This window comes from Rattus norvegicus, chromosome 1 (assembly GCF_036323735.1).
Source record: "Rattus norvegicus strain BN/NHsdMcwi chromosome 1, GRCr8, whole genome shotgun sequence".
NCBI classification, from domain to species: Eukaryota; Metazoa; Chordata; class Mammalia; order Rodentia; family Muridae; genus Rattus; species Rattus norvegicus.
This window is the reverse complement of record NC_086019.1, coordinates 95,189,534-95,202,599: the sequence shown is the minus strand read 5'-3', so window position 1 is coordinate 95,202,599 and position 13,066 is coordinate 95,189,534. Positions and strand designations below refer to the sequence as shown.

The 13,066-nt window shown below is 50.7% G+C and overlaps 2 protein-coding genes and 1 long non-coding RNA gene across 7 annotated transcripts; 2 read left to right on the top strand and 1 right to left on the bottom strand.

Moving 5' to 3' along the window:
- Ffar2 (free fatty acid receptor 2) lies at positions 1-3,323 on the top strand. Of its 5 annotated transcripts, none has more exons than XM_008759135.3 (3): positions 1-204; positions 995-1,056; positions 1,585-3,323. In XM_008759135.3, the coding sequence occupies exon 3, from the start codon at positions 1,586-1,588 to the stop codon at positions 2,576-2,578; it is 993 nt and encodes a 330-aa protein (XP_008757357.1). In that variant the 5' UTR covers positions 1-204; positions 995-1,056; position 1,585; the 3' UTR covers positions 2,579-3,323.
- A 3,290-nt stretch (positions 3,324-6,613) lies between these two features.
- LOC134485108 (uncharacterized) lies at positions 6,614-11,254 on the bottom strand. Its single transcript, XR_010062978.1, has 2 exons — positions 10,849-11,254; positions 6,614-7,370 (listed from the first exon to the last, which is right to left on the bottom strand). It is a non-coding gene; the product is annotated as an uncharacterized LOC134485108 (long non-coding RNA).
- A 925-nt stretch (positions 11,255-12,179) lies between these two features.
- Rpl36l2 (ribosomal protein L36 like 2) lies at positions 12,180-12,744 on the top strand. Its single transcript, XM_008759257.4, has 2 exons — positions 12,180-12,450; positions 12,531-12,744. Exons 1-2 carry the CDS (start codon positions 12,223-12,225, stop codon positions 12,603-12,605), a joined length of 303 nt encoding a protein of 100 aa, XP_008757479.1. The 5' UTR covers positions 12,180-12,222; the 3' UTR covers positions 12,606-12,744.
- The last annotated feature ends 322 nt before the right edge of the window (positions 12,745-13,066 follow it).

Below are 13,066 nucleotides of genomic sequence, written 5' to 3'. Positions count from 1 at the left end.
CTGAAAACAAGACACGAGCTAGGGAAAGCCGGTCTGTCCCAACTTCAAGGCCGAAGGAGATTTGGGGTGGACAACAGGAGACTACAAGGAAGTTAGACAAGGGAGGAATCAAAAAAACGGGAAGCCTCGTTCTGAGGGTGAGACTGACCTGCTAGACATTGCTAGAAGAAACAGATGAGAAGACAGAAAAGCGTCTGACAAGGGGTAGGGCTGGAGGGTGGGGGCGGGTGGGGGGCAGGTGGGAGGATAAGAGGGAGGATAAGCAGGAGGCAGCGTCTAAGGGTTTGGGGGCAGGGAGACAGGAAGTAGGGTCAGAAAAATCTGTCGAAGTTGGAATAGATCAGATCTCCAGGGAGAGGACAGAGCTGCAGGCCCCCCTGCTTTGGGTTTGAGAGGAAATACTGCTCAATCAGACCTGCCTTTCTCTCTGGTCACATGACCCACGCTAGTATAACAGCTTCCTACCAACCAAGTTCCTTATGATTTCTGGCTCCCCCTCCTTTTTCTGTACGAAATTGGCTGCGACAACTGCTAAAACTCCTCTTGCACCTCAGGAACCCCCAAGAAACCTATCAGAAGCCAAGCAAGGCAAGCCAGCTTAGCGTGTGCAGGCAGGGGCATGATGCTGGGATTGAGGAGCGGCTGTGGGGTGAGGAGGAGGCTGGAGGATGTCTGTCAGAGCAAAAGAGTAATGATCAAACCCAGAGGCTGGGAGTGGGGAGGTGAGGAACCACAGAACTCACAGAAGAAGTGATGGGGACGGGGGAGAGAGAGACTATGTGTTCCCAGCAAAGGTTACTAACCAAGTGGAAACAGAGTCACTTCCTGTAGAGAAGAGTCCTGTATACAGTCAAAACCCCAAGCTTAAGCCAGCCACCTGTGCCCTCTGGGCTTCCATAAATGTGTGTCTAAAATTTGGGGAGAAACAGGCCATAGAGCAAGGAACTGGCTTAGGCTTCCTCATTGGCTACCCTAGTTCCCCCCTTTTTGGTAGGATCCACAGCCCTGGACCAGAGGAGAACCAGGTGGAAGAAACCCCTGAACTTGCCCAAGGAGGTAAGCTGATGGGATGGGAAAATGGGAAAGGGTGGGGAGTGGGCACCTGAAGCTGAGGAGAGCCAGGGTCGGCAGGGCTTGTTTGCCTTCTAGAAGTTTCCTTTTTCTTCCAAGACACACCTTCCTGTTCTTTCCAAGCCTCTATGGCTGCCGTCCTCTCTCACCAGCCACAGCTAAGCAGCAAGAAAGGGAACGGATCATCGCAGCCACTTCCTATGAGCTGTGAGGCTACGGGAGGAAAGGGGCCCTGGAAAGCAGAGGGGGAATTCCCATGGGAAGTCGAGTTGGTCTCCGCCAGAGACACAGGATGGTAAATGTAGTAACTGCAGCTTAATATCCCGCCCAAGGCTAAGTCAATAATTGCTCTGGGCAGTTCTGGCAGGTGGCTTGAGCAAGCGGTGGTGAGCAGTTTGGTCTGGGGACAGGAGAGAACCAGAGAGGATGTGAGTAGTCTGAACCCTGCAGAAAGAGGCTGTACGCTCTACAGGTGGGGAGCCCCTGATCCTGTATCTTTCCCCCATCTTCCAGAATGACCCCAGACTGGCACAGTTCCTTGATCCTCACGGCCTACATCCTCATCTTTCTTACTGGGCTCCCTGCCAACCTGCTGGCCCTGCGGGCCTTCGTGAGCCGGGTTCGCCAGCCCCAGCCTGCACCCGTGCACATCCTCCTGCTTAATCTGACCCTGGCGGACTTGCTGTTGTTGCTGCTGCTGCCCTTCCGGATCGTGGAAGCTGCATCCAACTTCCGCTGGTACCTACCAAAGATCGTGTGCGCGCTCACGGGCTTCGGCTTCTACAGCAGTATCTACTGCAGCACGTGGCTGCTGGCGGGCATCAGCATAGAACGCTACCTGGGAGTGGCTTTCCCGGTGCAGTACAAGCTATCCCGCCGGCCACTGTACGGAGTGATCGCTGCTCTGGTGGCCTGGATCATGTCCTTTGGCCATTGCACCATCGTCATCATCGTTCAGTACCTGAACTCAACCGAGCAGGTGGGCACCGAGAACCAAATCACCTGCTATGAGAACTTCACCCAAGCGCAGCTGGATGTGGTGCTGCCCGTGCGACTGGAGCTGTGCCTGGTCCTCTTTTTCGTCCCCATGACAGTCACCATCTTCTGCTATTGGCGCTTTGTGTGGATCATGCTCACACAGCCCCATGTTGGGGCTCAGAGGCGACGCCGGGCGGTGGGCCTGGCTGTGGTGACGCTTCTTAATTTCCTGGTGTGCTTTGGACCTTACAACATGTCCCACCTGGTGGGGTTCCACTTGAGGCAGAGTCCCTCGTGGCGGGTGGAGGCTGTGGTGTTCAGTTCCCTCAATGCCAGCCTGGACCCTCTGCTATTCTACTTCTCCTCCTCCGTGGTACGCAGGGCCTTCGGGAAAGGTTTGCTACTACTCCGCAATCCCGGCTCCTCTATGCTGGGCAGGGGAGCCGAAGAGACAGTGGAGGGGACCAAGACAGACAGGGGTGGGAGTCAAACAGAAGGGGCACAGAGCTCTGACTTTGTCACCGAGTGAGTATAGAGTCGCCCGGATCTTCCCGAGCGTCTAGGTCACTCAGAAGTTGGGCTGGTTAGCAGAGCTCCTGAGACTTGGTAAAAGATAAAAGGTTATAAAAAAAAGAAAGACACCCCTTCACACACACACACACCCCACCCCTTTGCCACTGTTCTCTCGGATCTGCAGAACCTCTTGGCTGAATTTTCCTGCCCAAGGAAGCACAGCTCCAGGATACAAGAAGAAATGGCTGCACCCCTGCACCCCTTTTCACACCTGTGAAATTACACTGGAGGCAGGGGCTCAGAGGCAAGGTGACTAATAGGAGTGTGGCTGTTTTCTTCAAGGTTGGAAACACCACCTAGAGACATTGGTCTGGCTGGTGATGCTGGGAAGAAGCCAATGGAAAAGACAGGGGAGAGATGGTGGGAAGAAGAGGAATTCTGGGAAAGCTCTAAGCCACGGGCTTGCGGGGGGGGGGGGTACAGGGCTCCCATCTCTGGTGATCTTGGTCTTTCTGTATCCGATTGAGCTGTGCCTTGCACATGTGCTCCGCTGATGTTCGTATTTCGGTCTTGTCTCCGCCGTTACACTGGGATCTGGGTTACCCAGTGCCTGGTTTATCCTCAGTGTCACTGCCCCGGGACTAGGTGCAGATCCATGTCTTGGTACCCATCTGTCTGACATTGACAATGACCTGCATGGAAAGAAAAAACAAATCTGGTTTGGCAGGTTTAAAATAAATATTATGAAAGTCTGAAGCAAATGTTCAGTTTTTGGCACATACTTTCAAATGACAATATCGTAAGGGCCAAGGGGTTGAGGGTCCCACCTGGGCCTGCTGATCTACCAGGCAGCTTTGAACCTGTTCCTTCTGGCTCAGAGCTCACAGTTCTCTGTATCAAGCCTGTCTTCAGAATCCTTTGCCTGCCCGGTGCCCTCTCTCCCTTCTTTATTTTTTTTTTCTTTTCTTTTTTTCGGAGCTGGGGACCGAACCCAGGGCCTTGCGCTTGCCTAAGCTCTACCACTGAGCTAAATCCCCAACCCCCCTCTCTCCCTTCTTGATCTGCCTGCCTAACTCACTTCTCCCCAAGGAGCCCAGTGACCTTCCTCTCTAGTGCAATTAACTCTAACATGACTGCAGAAGTTGAGAAAGGAGGATTGTTAGTTTGAAGCCAGCCAGAGGCTACGCAAGAAGACTGTCCTTTTTTAAAAAGTATGTTAAAAATGTAAAATCACCAGAAATGAAAAATTGTTGAGACAGGGTCGCCCATAGGTGGCAGAGGTTGGCTTTGAACTCCCTGTGTAGCCAAGAGTGACCTTTAACTCATCATCCTCCTGCCTCTACCCACTCCCCAAGTGTAGAATATAGGCGTGCATCACTTCAACTGTTCTGGAAATGAATTATTAAACTCAAGGACCAATGAAATTGGCCCAGCTGGTAAAAGCATTCACTTGTATAAATCTGATGACCTGATTTTGATTCTTGGAACCCACAATAAATAGGATGTGATGGTGTGTACCTATAATCCCAGTACTCCTGAAGCAATGGGAGTTAGGGACAGGGGTCCAGCTAAGCCTGGACTACAAACATGGCAGAGACAAGAGATTCACCTTTACAAAGTGGAAGGAGAAAAGGGACTCCAAAGTTGTCCTCTGGCCTCCACATGCATACATACACATATACAGGCACACACACACACACACACATAGTCACAAACACACACACAGACACACACATACATAGACACACACACACATACACACAGGCACAAGCACACACACAGTCACAAACACACACACAGACACAAGCACACACACAATATTAATAGACTAAAGTTATTTATTTTTGAGGCAGGTTACTGTGTAGCCTTGGCTAGTCATCAGCTCATTATGTAGACCAGGCTGACCTTGGATTTACAGAAACCCATCTATCTCTGTCTCTTGAGGGCTGGGGTTAAACCATGACTGGTTAGAATAAAATAATTTAAAAGCCAACTATAGGCCGATGTGGCAGGAGAGAAACGCAGGCAATGTTCTTGCTTACAGTGAGTCTGACACATGCATGTAGCTTGCAGATGAGCTCAGCAAACCACGGAACTGAGAATGGGACCCCCATCGAAGGAATCAGAGAAAGGACTGGAAGAGCTTGAAGGGGCTTGAGACCCCATATGAACAACAATGCCAACCAACCAGAGCTTCGAGGGACTAAGCCACTACCTAAAGACTCTTCATGGACTGACCCTGGACTCTGACCTCATAGGTAGCAATGAATAGCCTAGTAAGAGCACCAGTGGAAGGGGAAGCCCTTGGTCCTGCCAAGACTGAACCCCCAGTGAATGTGATTGTTGGGGGGAGGGCGGTAATGGGGGGAGGATCGGGAGGGGAACACCCATAAAGAAGGGGAGGGGGAGGGATTAGGGGGATGTTGGCCCGGAAACCGGGAAAGGGAATAACAATTGAAATGCAAATAAGAAATACTCAATTTAATAAAGATGGAGTAAAAAAATTAAAAAAAAATCAGATAAGATTTTGAGGGCCTGGAACACAGTTCAGAGTGTTAAAAACACTGCATGCATGGACCGGAGTTTGGATTCCTAGAACGCACATTAAAAAGTCAGCGGTGTGGTACACAGCTGTAATCCCAGCGCTCCTGTGCTGAGTTTCCAGCCAGAGACCAGAAGATCCCCTGGAAGTGTGTGAGTGGGCAGCTAGCCTGCAGATAGGACAAGGTAGAAGAGAACACAACCCAGCTGCCACACGCACCATGCCACACCCATCTCCTAAGGTCCCAATGACCAATGAAGGCGCAATCCTGCCAGCATTCATGCTGTGGAACCAAGGAGTTTATTGGGCTTCCTTACAGAGCATAGGCGAAAGCTTAATTACAAGGCTGTATGGCTGCTGCTCTCCCCAGCAGGCTATCCCTGAAAAGCCTTTACCCGGCTTACCTACAGTCACATAGATGGAGACTCCCTCTCCTCACTGCCCCCCAAGACCCCGAAATATAGGCTGGCCTCCTCCCAAGGCCTTACTCAATTAAAACAGGGTTGTATACAACCGGTGGTAGAGAAGGGCTTGGTACTTAGGCCAGGGTCTCTCCATGAAGGGTACGAACAGTCAAGAAGGTCATCCAGGGCAACCCTTTTGCAAGGGTGTGCCGTTGAACTCAAGGTGGCGGTTTCTTGCCACAGAGGTTTGGCCCTTGCGACACCCAGATCTCCACACATAGAGCAAGTGTATAACATCTAATGAGATAAAAGTTAACAGCATTGGGAGCTCACTGATAATGTGAAGGGCATTAACTGCTCGGCACTGTGGTAGAGAACGGGCTGGAGAGGGTTCCGGTAAAGACCAGGTCAGGGGATCAAATCCTAGGCCTTCCCCCCAACACACAACGCCTGCTCTTTCTTTGCACTGGATTGGTCTAACTATTTGGCCACGTGGCTGGGACCTGATAAGACCTGTTTTATGGAAGACGCTGTTCAGTGTGGCCCCACAGGGTAGAGCAAAGACAAGAAGCCACTGGGGATGTTCAAACACATTAACTGCCCCAGTAAGACGGTCACTCCCAATTTCCATGAACGTTGGAGGAAGAGACAGCAAACACACACACACACACACACACACACACACACACACACACACACACACGAACACTGAGTAAGCGGATTTCCGATAAGCATTGAGCCGACTAATTGCTGGACCTCCAGCCCTGCCATCCCTGGGTCGTTAGCAACTACATCTACGTGAGCTCTTTTTCTGTTGGTAGGACAAAACATAAGAAAGGAAGCCTTTGGAAGAAGGCTCGATGGTAAGAGTCCTTTCTGGGCAAGCATGGGGACCTGGGTTTGAATCCCCAGGAGATGCATAAAATGCTAGGCATGGCTAAGTGTGCTTGAAGGACAGAGACAGACAGATCCTGAGAGTGCCTTAGCGAGGCAGCCTAACCAAAACCAAAATGATGGGCTTCTGGATCAATGAAAGTCTCTGTCTCGAGGCAATAAGATGGACAGAGGGGATACCCAAAGTCTTTCTCTGACCTCTCCTTGTACACAAGGCATCCTCAGGTGCATATCACACACACACACACACACACACACACACACACACACACACAGGAGGGAGGGGGAGGGAAAGGGGGAAGGAGAGAGAGAGAGACAGCGCTTTTTTTTTTTTTTTTTTTTTTTGGTTCTTTTTTTCGGAGCTGGGGACCGAACCCAGGGCCTTGCGCTTCCTAGGTAAGCGCTCTACCACTGAGCTAAATCCCCAGCCCCGAGAGACAGTGCTTTTACTATACTGAACAGCTTAGAGGCACAGCATTGAGCCTTGGCTATCCCCCGTATTAGTCATGCTGTTCCCTGGGAACTGTGGCGAGCTGCCACAAGGAAGAATCACACAGCATGCATAGCCTAAGCACAATAGAAACTCGTAACTGGAGTCCGGTTTCTACTGAGTCTATCGCTTTCACCTCAATTTCATAAAGTCTAAAAATATCATTGATTTGGGTCATCTCAGGTCCAGGACCCTCTTAGAAGTGACAGCTTGCTGAGGGGGTAGAGATCCCGAGGACACGAACAACAAGGTATCTGTGCTACCTGGCGGCTTCTGTAGTCGGGGAAGGAAGTAGTTGAAAACCTGTTGAAAGCCGGAGAGACGATGATGGCTCCATGTCCAAGAGAATATGCTTGCAGAAGACTGAGTGCAGTCCCCAGCACCATGTCTGGTGGGCACAATCACCTGAAGCTCCAACTCTAGGGGATCTGTCGTCCCCTTCTGGCCTCCTTGAGTATCTGCATACATGTGCGTGTACCTGCATGCAGACACACGGACACAGATACACACAATTAACTGAAAATAAAATAATACCTCAAGAAGAAAAAAAGGGGGGCTCAAGAGCCAAAAAGAGTTAACAAGTAGGTCGACTTTGTATTAGGGATGTGGAGGGGAAGGGAGGGGAGGGCAGGGCAGGAGAGGGGAGGGTAGAGGAGAGGGAGGATGGAGGGGAGGGGAGGTTGGGGGGAGGTTGGAGGGGAAGAAGGATGGAGGGGAGGTTGGGAGGAGGTTGGAGGGGAAGAAGGATGGAGGGGAGGGGAGCTTAGAGGGGAGGGAGGATGGAGGAGGGAGGTTGGGGGCAAGGAAAGGCCCCAGCTTGCAGCTCTTGTCAGTTTCTAAGCCCTACAAACACCTCACCCCTGGGGCCAGTTTTTGCCAAAATTAGAATACTGAGTATGATTTTGCCAAGGGATGCTGATGAGAAACTCATGCACACCAACCCAGCAATCAGACCCTGGAGAGGAAACTTCCTCATTCCCTAGCAGCAGGCAGAGAGGGTCTGCTTGAGGGTTTCCATAAGCATCGCTCAGCCTTGCTGCCTGGGCCTCCTCCAGGAGCATCCGGGTGACTGTAGAATTCTGGGGCTCTGTCGGTACCCCCTTCCCTGCAGCACGATGACAGATGGGTAAACAGAAATATTAGTGCCTGGTTAATGAATAACACAGACGGCAGCTGCCAGCAGGAAACAGAAGTGGAGGGAGCTGGAGGCAGACCTGCAGGAGCGAGGGGGTGGGGGGTGGGGGAGTTGGGGGATGGGGGATGGGGACTGGGAGATGGGGGGTGGGGGATTACCACTGAGCCCCGGCTTCCCTTTTCAGATGCCACCATACCCCAATCTCCAAAACCTCTGACCACAGCAGAGTTTGTGTACATAAAGTGTGGGCATTCTGGTCCATTTCTGTGGTCGGAGACAGTTGGGGGATGGTAATGGCCCAGACAAAGGCACCCTCCAGTGTTTCATCTCCACTGGCTTTAGCCTCCCTGCCTCTCAGCCCTGGGCCTCTGAATGTTTTCCCTCCTTGGCCTTGCTTTTTACCTCCTGGGGTTAAAAAGACTTTTGCCCTGTTTTCTTTTCCTTCTCGTTGTTTTCCTATAGTTACAGGAAGTGAGGCCATTTCTCATCTACAAATTGCACATCTAACCAGGAAACTGGGGCAAAGATCGCCAAGCCACATAGCAGTAGCCTTCACCCAGTTACCCACTTGGCAATGGGTGGAGTGTCTGCTGAGGCAGAAGACTTGATGATGGTGGGACACTGTGCTGGCCCCGGTCAGCTGTGGTCTTGCAGCTTACTCAAGGAGGGGCTATCCTCAGCTCCAGAGTAATCTCAGGCTCCCTCTCTCCGTGATCCGCCACCCCCTGCCATCTGTCATGCTGAATGGTGACCAGCCTCAAGGAAACAGGAAAGTAAATATACGGGTCACAGGTTTAGCTGTGTTCACTGAACATGTGTGCAGCTGTGTGCTGTTTCTATGGTGTCACGACAGACACAGGCCCACCTGACCATCAGGGTCATGGACACTCGGTCATCCACAAACTCTGACCAGGGCCAGGACTGATCTCATGCTAGCGACCCCGAGGTGGATAAGAAGTCTGGGATCCTGAATACAGGTGGCTGGCACTCAGCAGAAAGGGAGACAGACTGAACAGTAAATAAATACCTTATCTTGGGGGACACGGGGAGGGGAGCACAGGAGACAGAGCTGTGATGATACTTGTGTTAGAAGATGATATGATGACTGCTGTTAGTGTGTACGCAAAACCAAGAAATGAACAAAAATGCGAAGACAAGATTTTTGAAAAGGGAGAAAGAGGAGGTAGGTGACTTTGGAGGCAAAGGCGGGAGGTGGTCTGCAGGGGAGACAGGCCTGGGGTCCACAGGAAGATCTTGTCTCAAAGAGAGAGAGAGAGGGAGAGGGAGAGAGAGAGGAAGAAAGAAAGAAAAGGAGGAGAAAAAGACAATAGGAGAAGGGGGGAGAGGGCATGGACATTGAAGGAAACGAAGGGAAGGATTCCAGGGAAGGAGGAAAACCTAAAAGCCTGGAGCATACTGTGACCTCTTGCCTTAAAGGCCAGAGAACAGGAAAACAAACAGAAGACACTCAAGAGGAGATACCCAACACTGTGAAGACAGGAAAAGCGAATCAAAAGTAGAAAATGACTTCTCCGGGCACAGTGGGCAGCCGCTTTTAAACAAGAGGGTTGAGAATGATGCAGACCGATCGCACCAGTTGAGAACCAGAAAAGGAATGCTCCAAGCAAAGAGCCTAAGACCAACCCACGGCCTGAGCCGGATGACCGAGTGCCCAGAAGGTCTCTAAGGCTCAGGGCAAGAAGCATGTAAACCGCCACACCTGATCTTTCTTGTTAGTTTTAGAAAACTTAGGTAAGGATTGGAGAGGTTGCCCAGTGCTTGTTGCTCTCACAGAGGACGCTATTCCCAGCACCCACAGCTCAAAATCACCTGTAGCTCTAACTCCAAGGGGGATCCAACGCCCTCTTCTGGCCTCTGAGAGCAACTGCACACAGGCGTGCATACACACACACACACACACACACACACACACACACCTACATACACACGATATAGTAAGTGTGAGATATTACCATCCTTAGCCCTATGCATCATGGCCACTTCCCACTTTCTGGTGGCAGCTGCTTCTGCCTCTTTTCAAGGGAATATTATCTTACTTAGTATTAAAGAAATGTGCTGGCTTTATTATAATTCTTAATATCTTCTTAACATCTATAATTCTTAGCTTTTAGTTTCTGATTTGATCTCTTAATTTGTCTAATGGTGACATTGATCTAGCTCTTTTTTCTTGCGCAATGAAACGTAGTGTGCATGCATGGTCCTTCCAGCCTGCATCTTCCCGATGTGTGGTAACTATGTCAGAGTGACACCCTGTGTTCACATTATCCTCAATGCATTGGGTCCACTCAGAAGGAAGCACTACAGCTCCTTTTTCTGCCCTATACACTTTCCCCTTTGTCTTTCTCCCTCCACCCCCAGAATAAATAATTTCCCGGTTCTGTTTGTTTGTTTTTTAAGATTTATTTTATGTGAGTACACTGTAGCTGTCTTCAGACACACCAGAAGAGGGCATCAGATCTCATTGTAGATGGTTATGGGGCGACCATGTGGTTGCTGGGAATTGAGGCTAGCTGAGATATCCCAGTTTCCTTCTGTTGTAATAAAGCCGTGACCAAAAACAACTTGGGGAGGAAGGGATTTATTCCACTTTACAACTTTAGCACATTATTGGGAAAGTCAGCACAGGAACCCAGAGGCAGGAGCTGAGGCTGAAGCCACGGAGGAACATGGATTTCTGGCTTTTTCCCAATGGCTTTCTCAGCTTGCTTTCTTATACCCCCAGGACTACCAGCCCAGGGTGACCCCGCCCACAGTGGACTGGGTCCTCCTGCATCAATTAGCAATTTAAAAAAGAGCCTACCGGATGTGGACATGAGCCAATCTGATGGAGGCAATTTCTCAGGTGAGGTTTCTTTCCTCTTCCCAGGCGACTCTGGGCCGCGCTGAATTGACCTCCGAAGCCGGCCATGACATAAGCAGAACCAAACATGTGTGGGCTCTCTGCTGTGGGTTCGATGTGCCCAGCTGCTTCAGTTCCGGCTTCGACTTCTCTAAAACGATGGACTGTACCTTGAATTTCCAAGCCAAACAAACCCTTCCCTCTCCTATGCGGCGTAACTGACACGAAGCTTGAGTAATGCGGGGCCTTTGTGCCATTGCTACTGCACACCTAAGCATTAGCAGGAAGTCAACGCTCTGATGGGGACCGCGTCCTGGTTACCACCCTTAAAGCCCATCTCTCCCTTTTCCCTACTCATTCATTCATTCATTCATTCATTCATTCACTTTACATACTGATTGGAGCCCTCTCTGCCCAGTCCCCGCCTCATACAGGCTCTCTCTCATCCCCTTCTCCTCTAAGAAAGGGTAGGACCCCCTGGGTACCAACCCAACCTGACATATTAAGTCACTGCAGAGCCAGGCATATCTTCTCCCACCGAGGCCAGACAAGGCAAACCAGTTACGGGAACAGGATCCACAGGCAACAGTCATGGTTGCCCACCCCCGCCCTCGCTCCAGTTGTTGGGGTACCCGCATAAACACCAAGCTGCATAGCTACATATGTATGGGGTTGAGGGAGGCCCATCTCCTAGAGAGTCACTTCCTCAAGCCAGGTTAATGCCTTCTAAACGCTCTGCACGGTCCCCCGCACAGCGCCCCCTGCTGGGCACTGGGTGTTTGAAACCATGAAGACATCTCACATTCAAACCACAGCTGCATTCCTCAGGCGTCATATTGCCACCCAATGTCCAGAGGCTCCACGGCCACCGCCAGCTCCTGAGCCTTCTGTGGATTTCACAGTGGCATCTTGGTCAATGCTTGGCCTTTCCCACTATTAGCTTACAGTCTAAGGTCAGCCATGTTCATTACCAGTGACTGCTCAGTCGTGTTTCCAGCTTTCCGGTGTTGCGCATCTACTCACATCCTCCTTCAATTTATGGGTACCTGTTTCTAGGCAGTTTATTGTCCTTAGGTTCTGGTTTCAGGGGTCGATAAAGGGAAATTCGCCGGAGTGAAGAAATGTCACAGCAGTTAGGTTGCTCTGGTAGAGAACCAAGTTCAGGTCCCAGCCCCACATCACACAACGCACAACTGCCTGTAACTCCAGCTGCAGGGATCTAGCTCCCCCTTCTGGCCAGTGCTGTCACCTATACACATGTGGCAAATACTCAGACACATATATTAAAACTAGACCTTTAGCTTCCTGTCTGGCCTCCATCCGAGAGCTGCAGTCATGGCCCTGCGCTACCCCATGGCCGTGGGCCTCAACAAAAGCCACAAAGTGACAAAAAACGTCAGCAAGACGAGACACAGCCGCCGCCGCGGGCGCCTCACCAAGCACACCAAGTTCGTGCGAGATATGATCCCGGAGGTGTGCGGCTTCGCGCCCTACGTGCGGCGCACCATGGAGCTGCTCAAGGTGTCCAAGGACAAGCGAGCACTCAAGTTTATCAAGAAGAGGGTAGGCAGTATGTGGCGGAAGCATGGGTGGGGTGTGACTGATGGCGATGGCCATGGCTGACAGGCTATGACTCCTCACAGGTGGGCACGCACATCCGCGCCAAGAGAAAGAGGGAGGAGCTGAGCAACGTGCTGGCAGCCATGCGGAAGGATTGATGCGGAAGCAGCCAAGAAGGATTGATGACCCCTCCCCCAATAAAAGATGGTTCTTTTTTTTTTTTTTTTTTGTTAAAGGTTTATTTATTTTATGTATATGAGTACACTGTAGCTGTCTTCAGATACACCAGAAGAGGGCATCAGATCTTACTATAGATGGTTGAGAACCACCATGTGGTTGCTGGGGATTGAACTCAGGACCTCTGGAAGAACTGTCAGTGCTCTTAACCCCTGAGCCATCTCTCCAGCCCCCAAAAGATGGTTCTTAAAAAAAAAAAAAAAGACCTTTAAAAGTGAATTCATGCATCGAATCCATCCCTCATATTTTTCTTTTTTCTTTTCTTTTATTGGATATTTTCTTTATTTACATTTCAAATGTTATCCCCTTGTCCGGTTTCCCCTCTGGAAACTCCCCATCCCATCCCTCCACCCCTGCCTCCATGAGGGTGCTCCCCCACCCA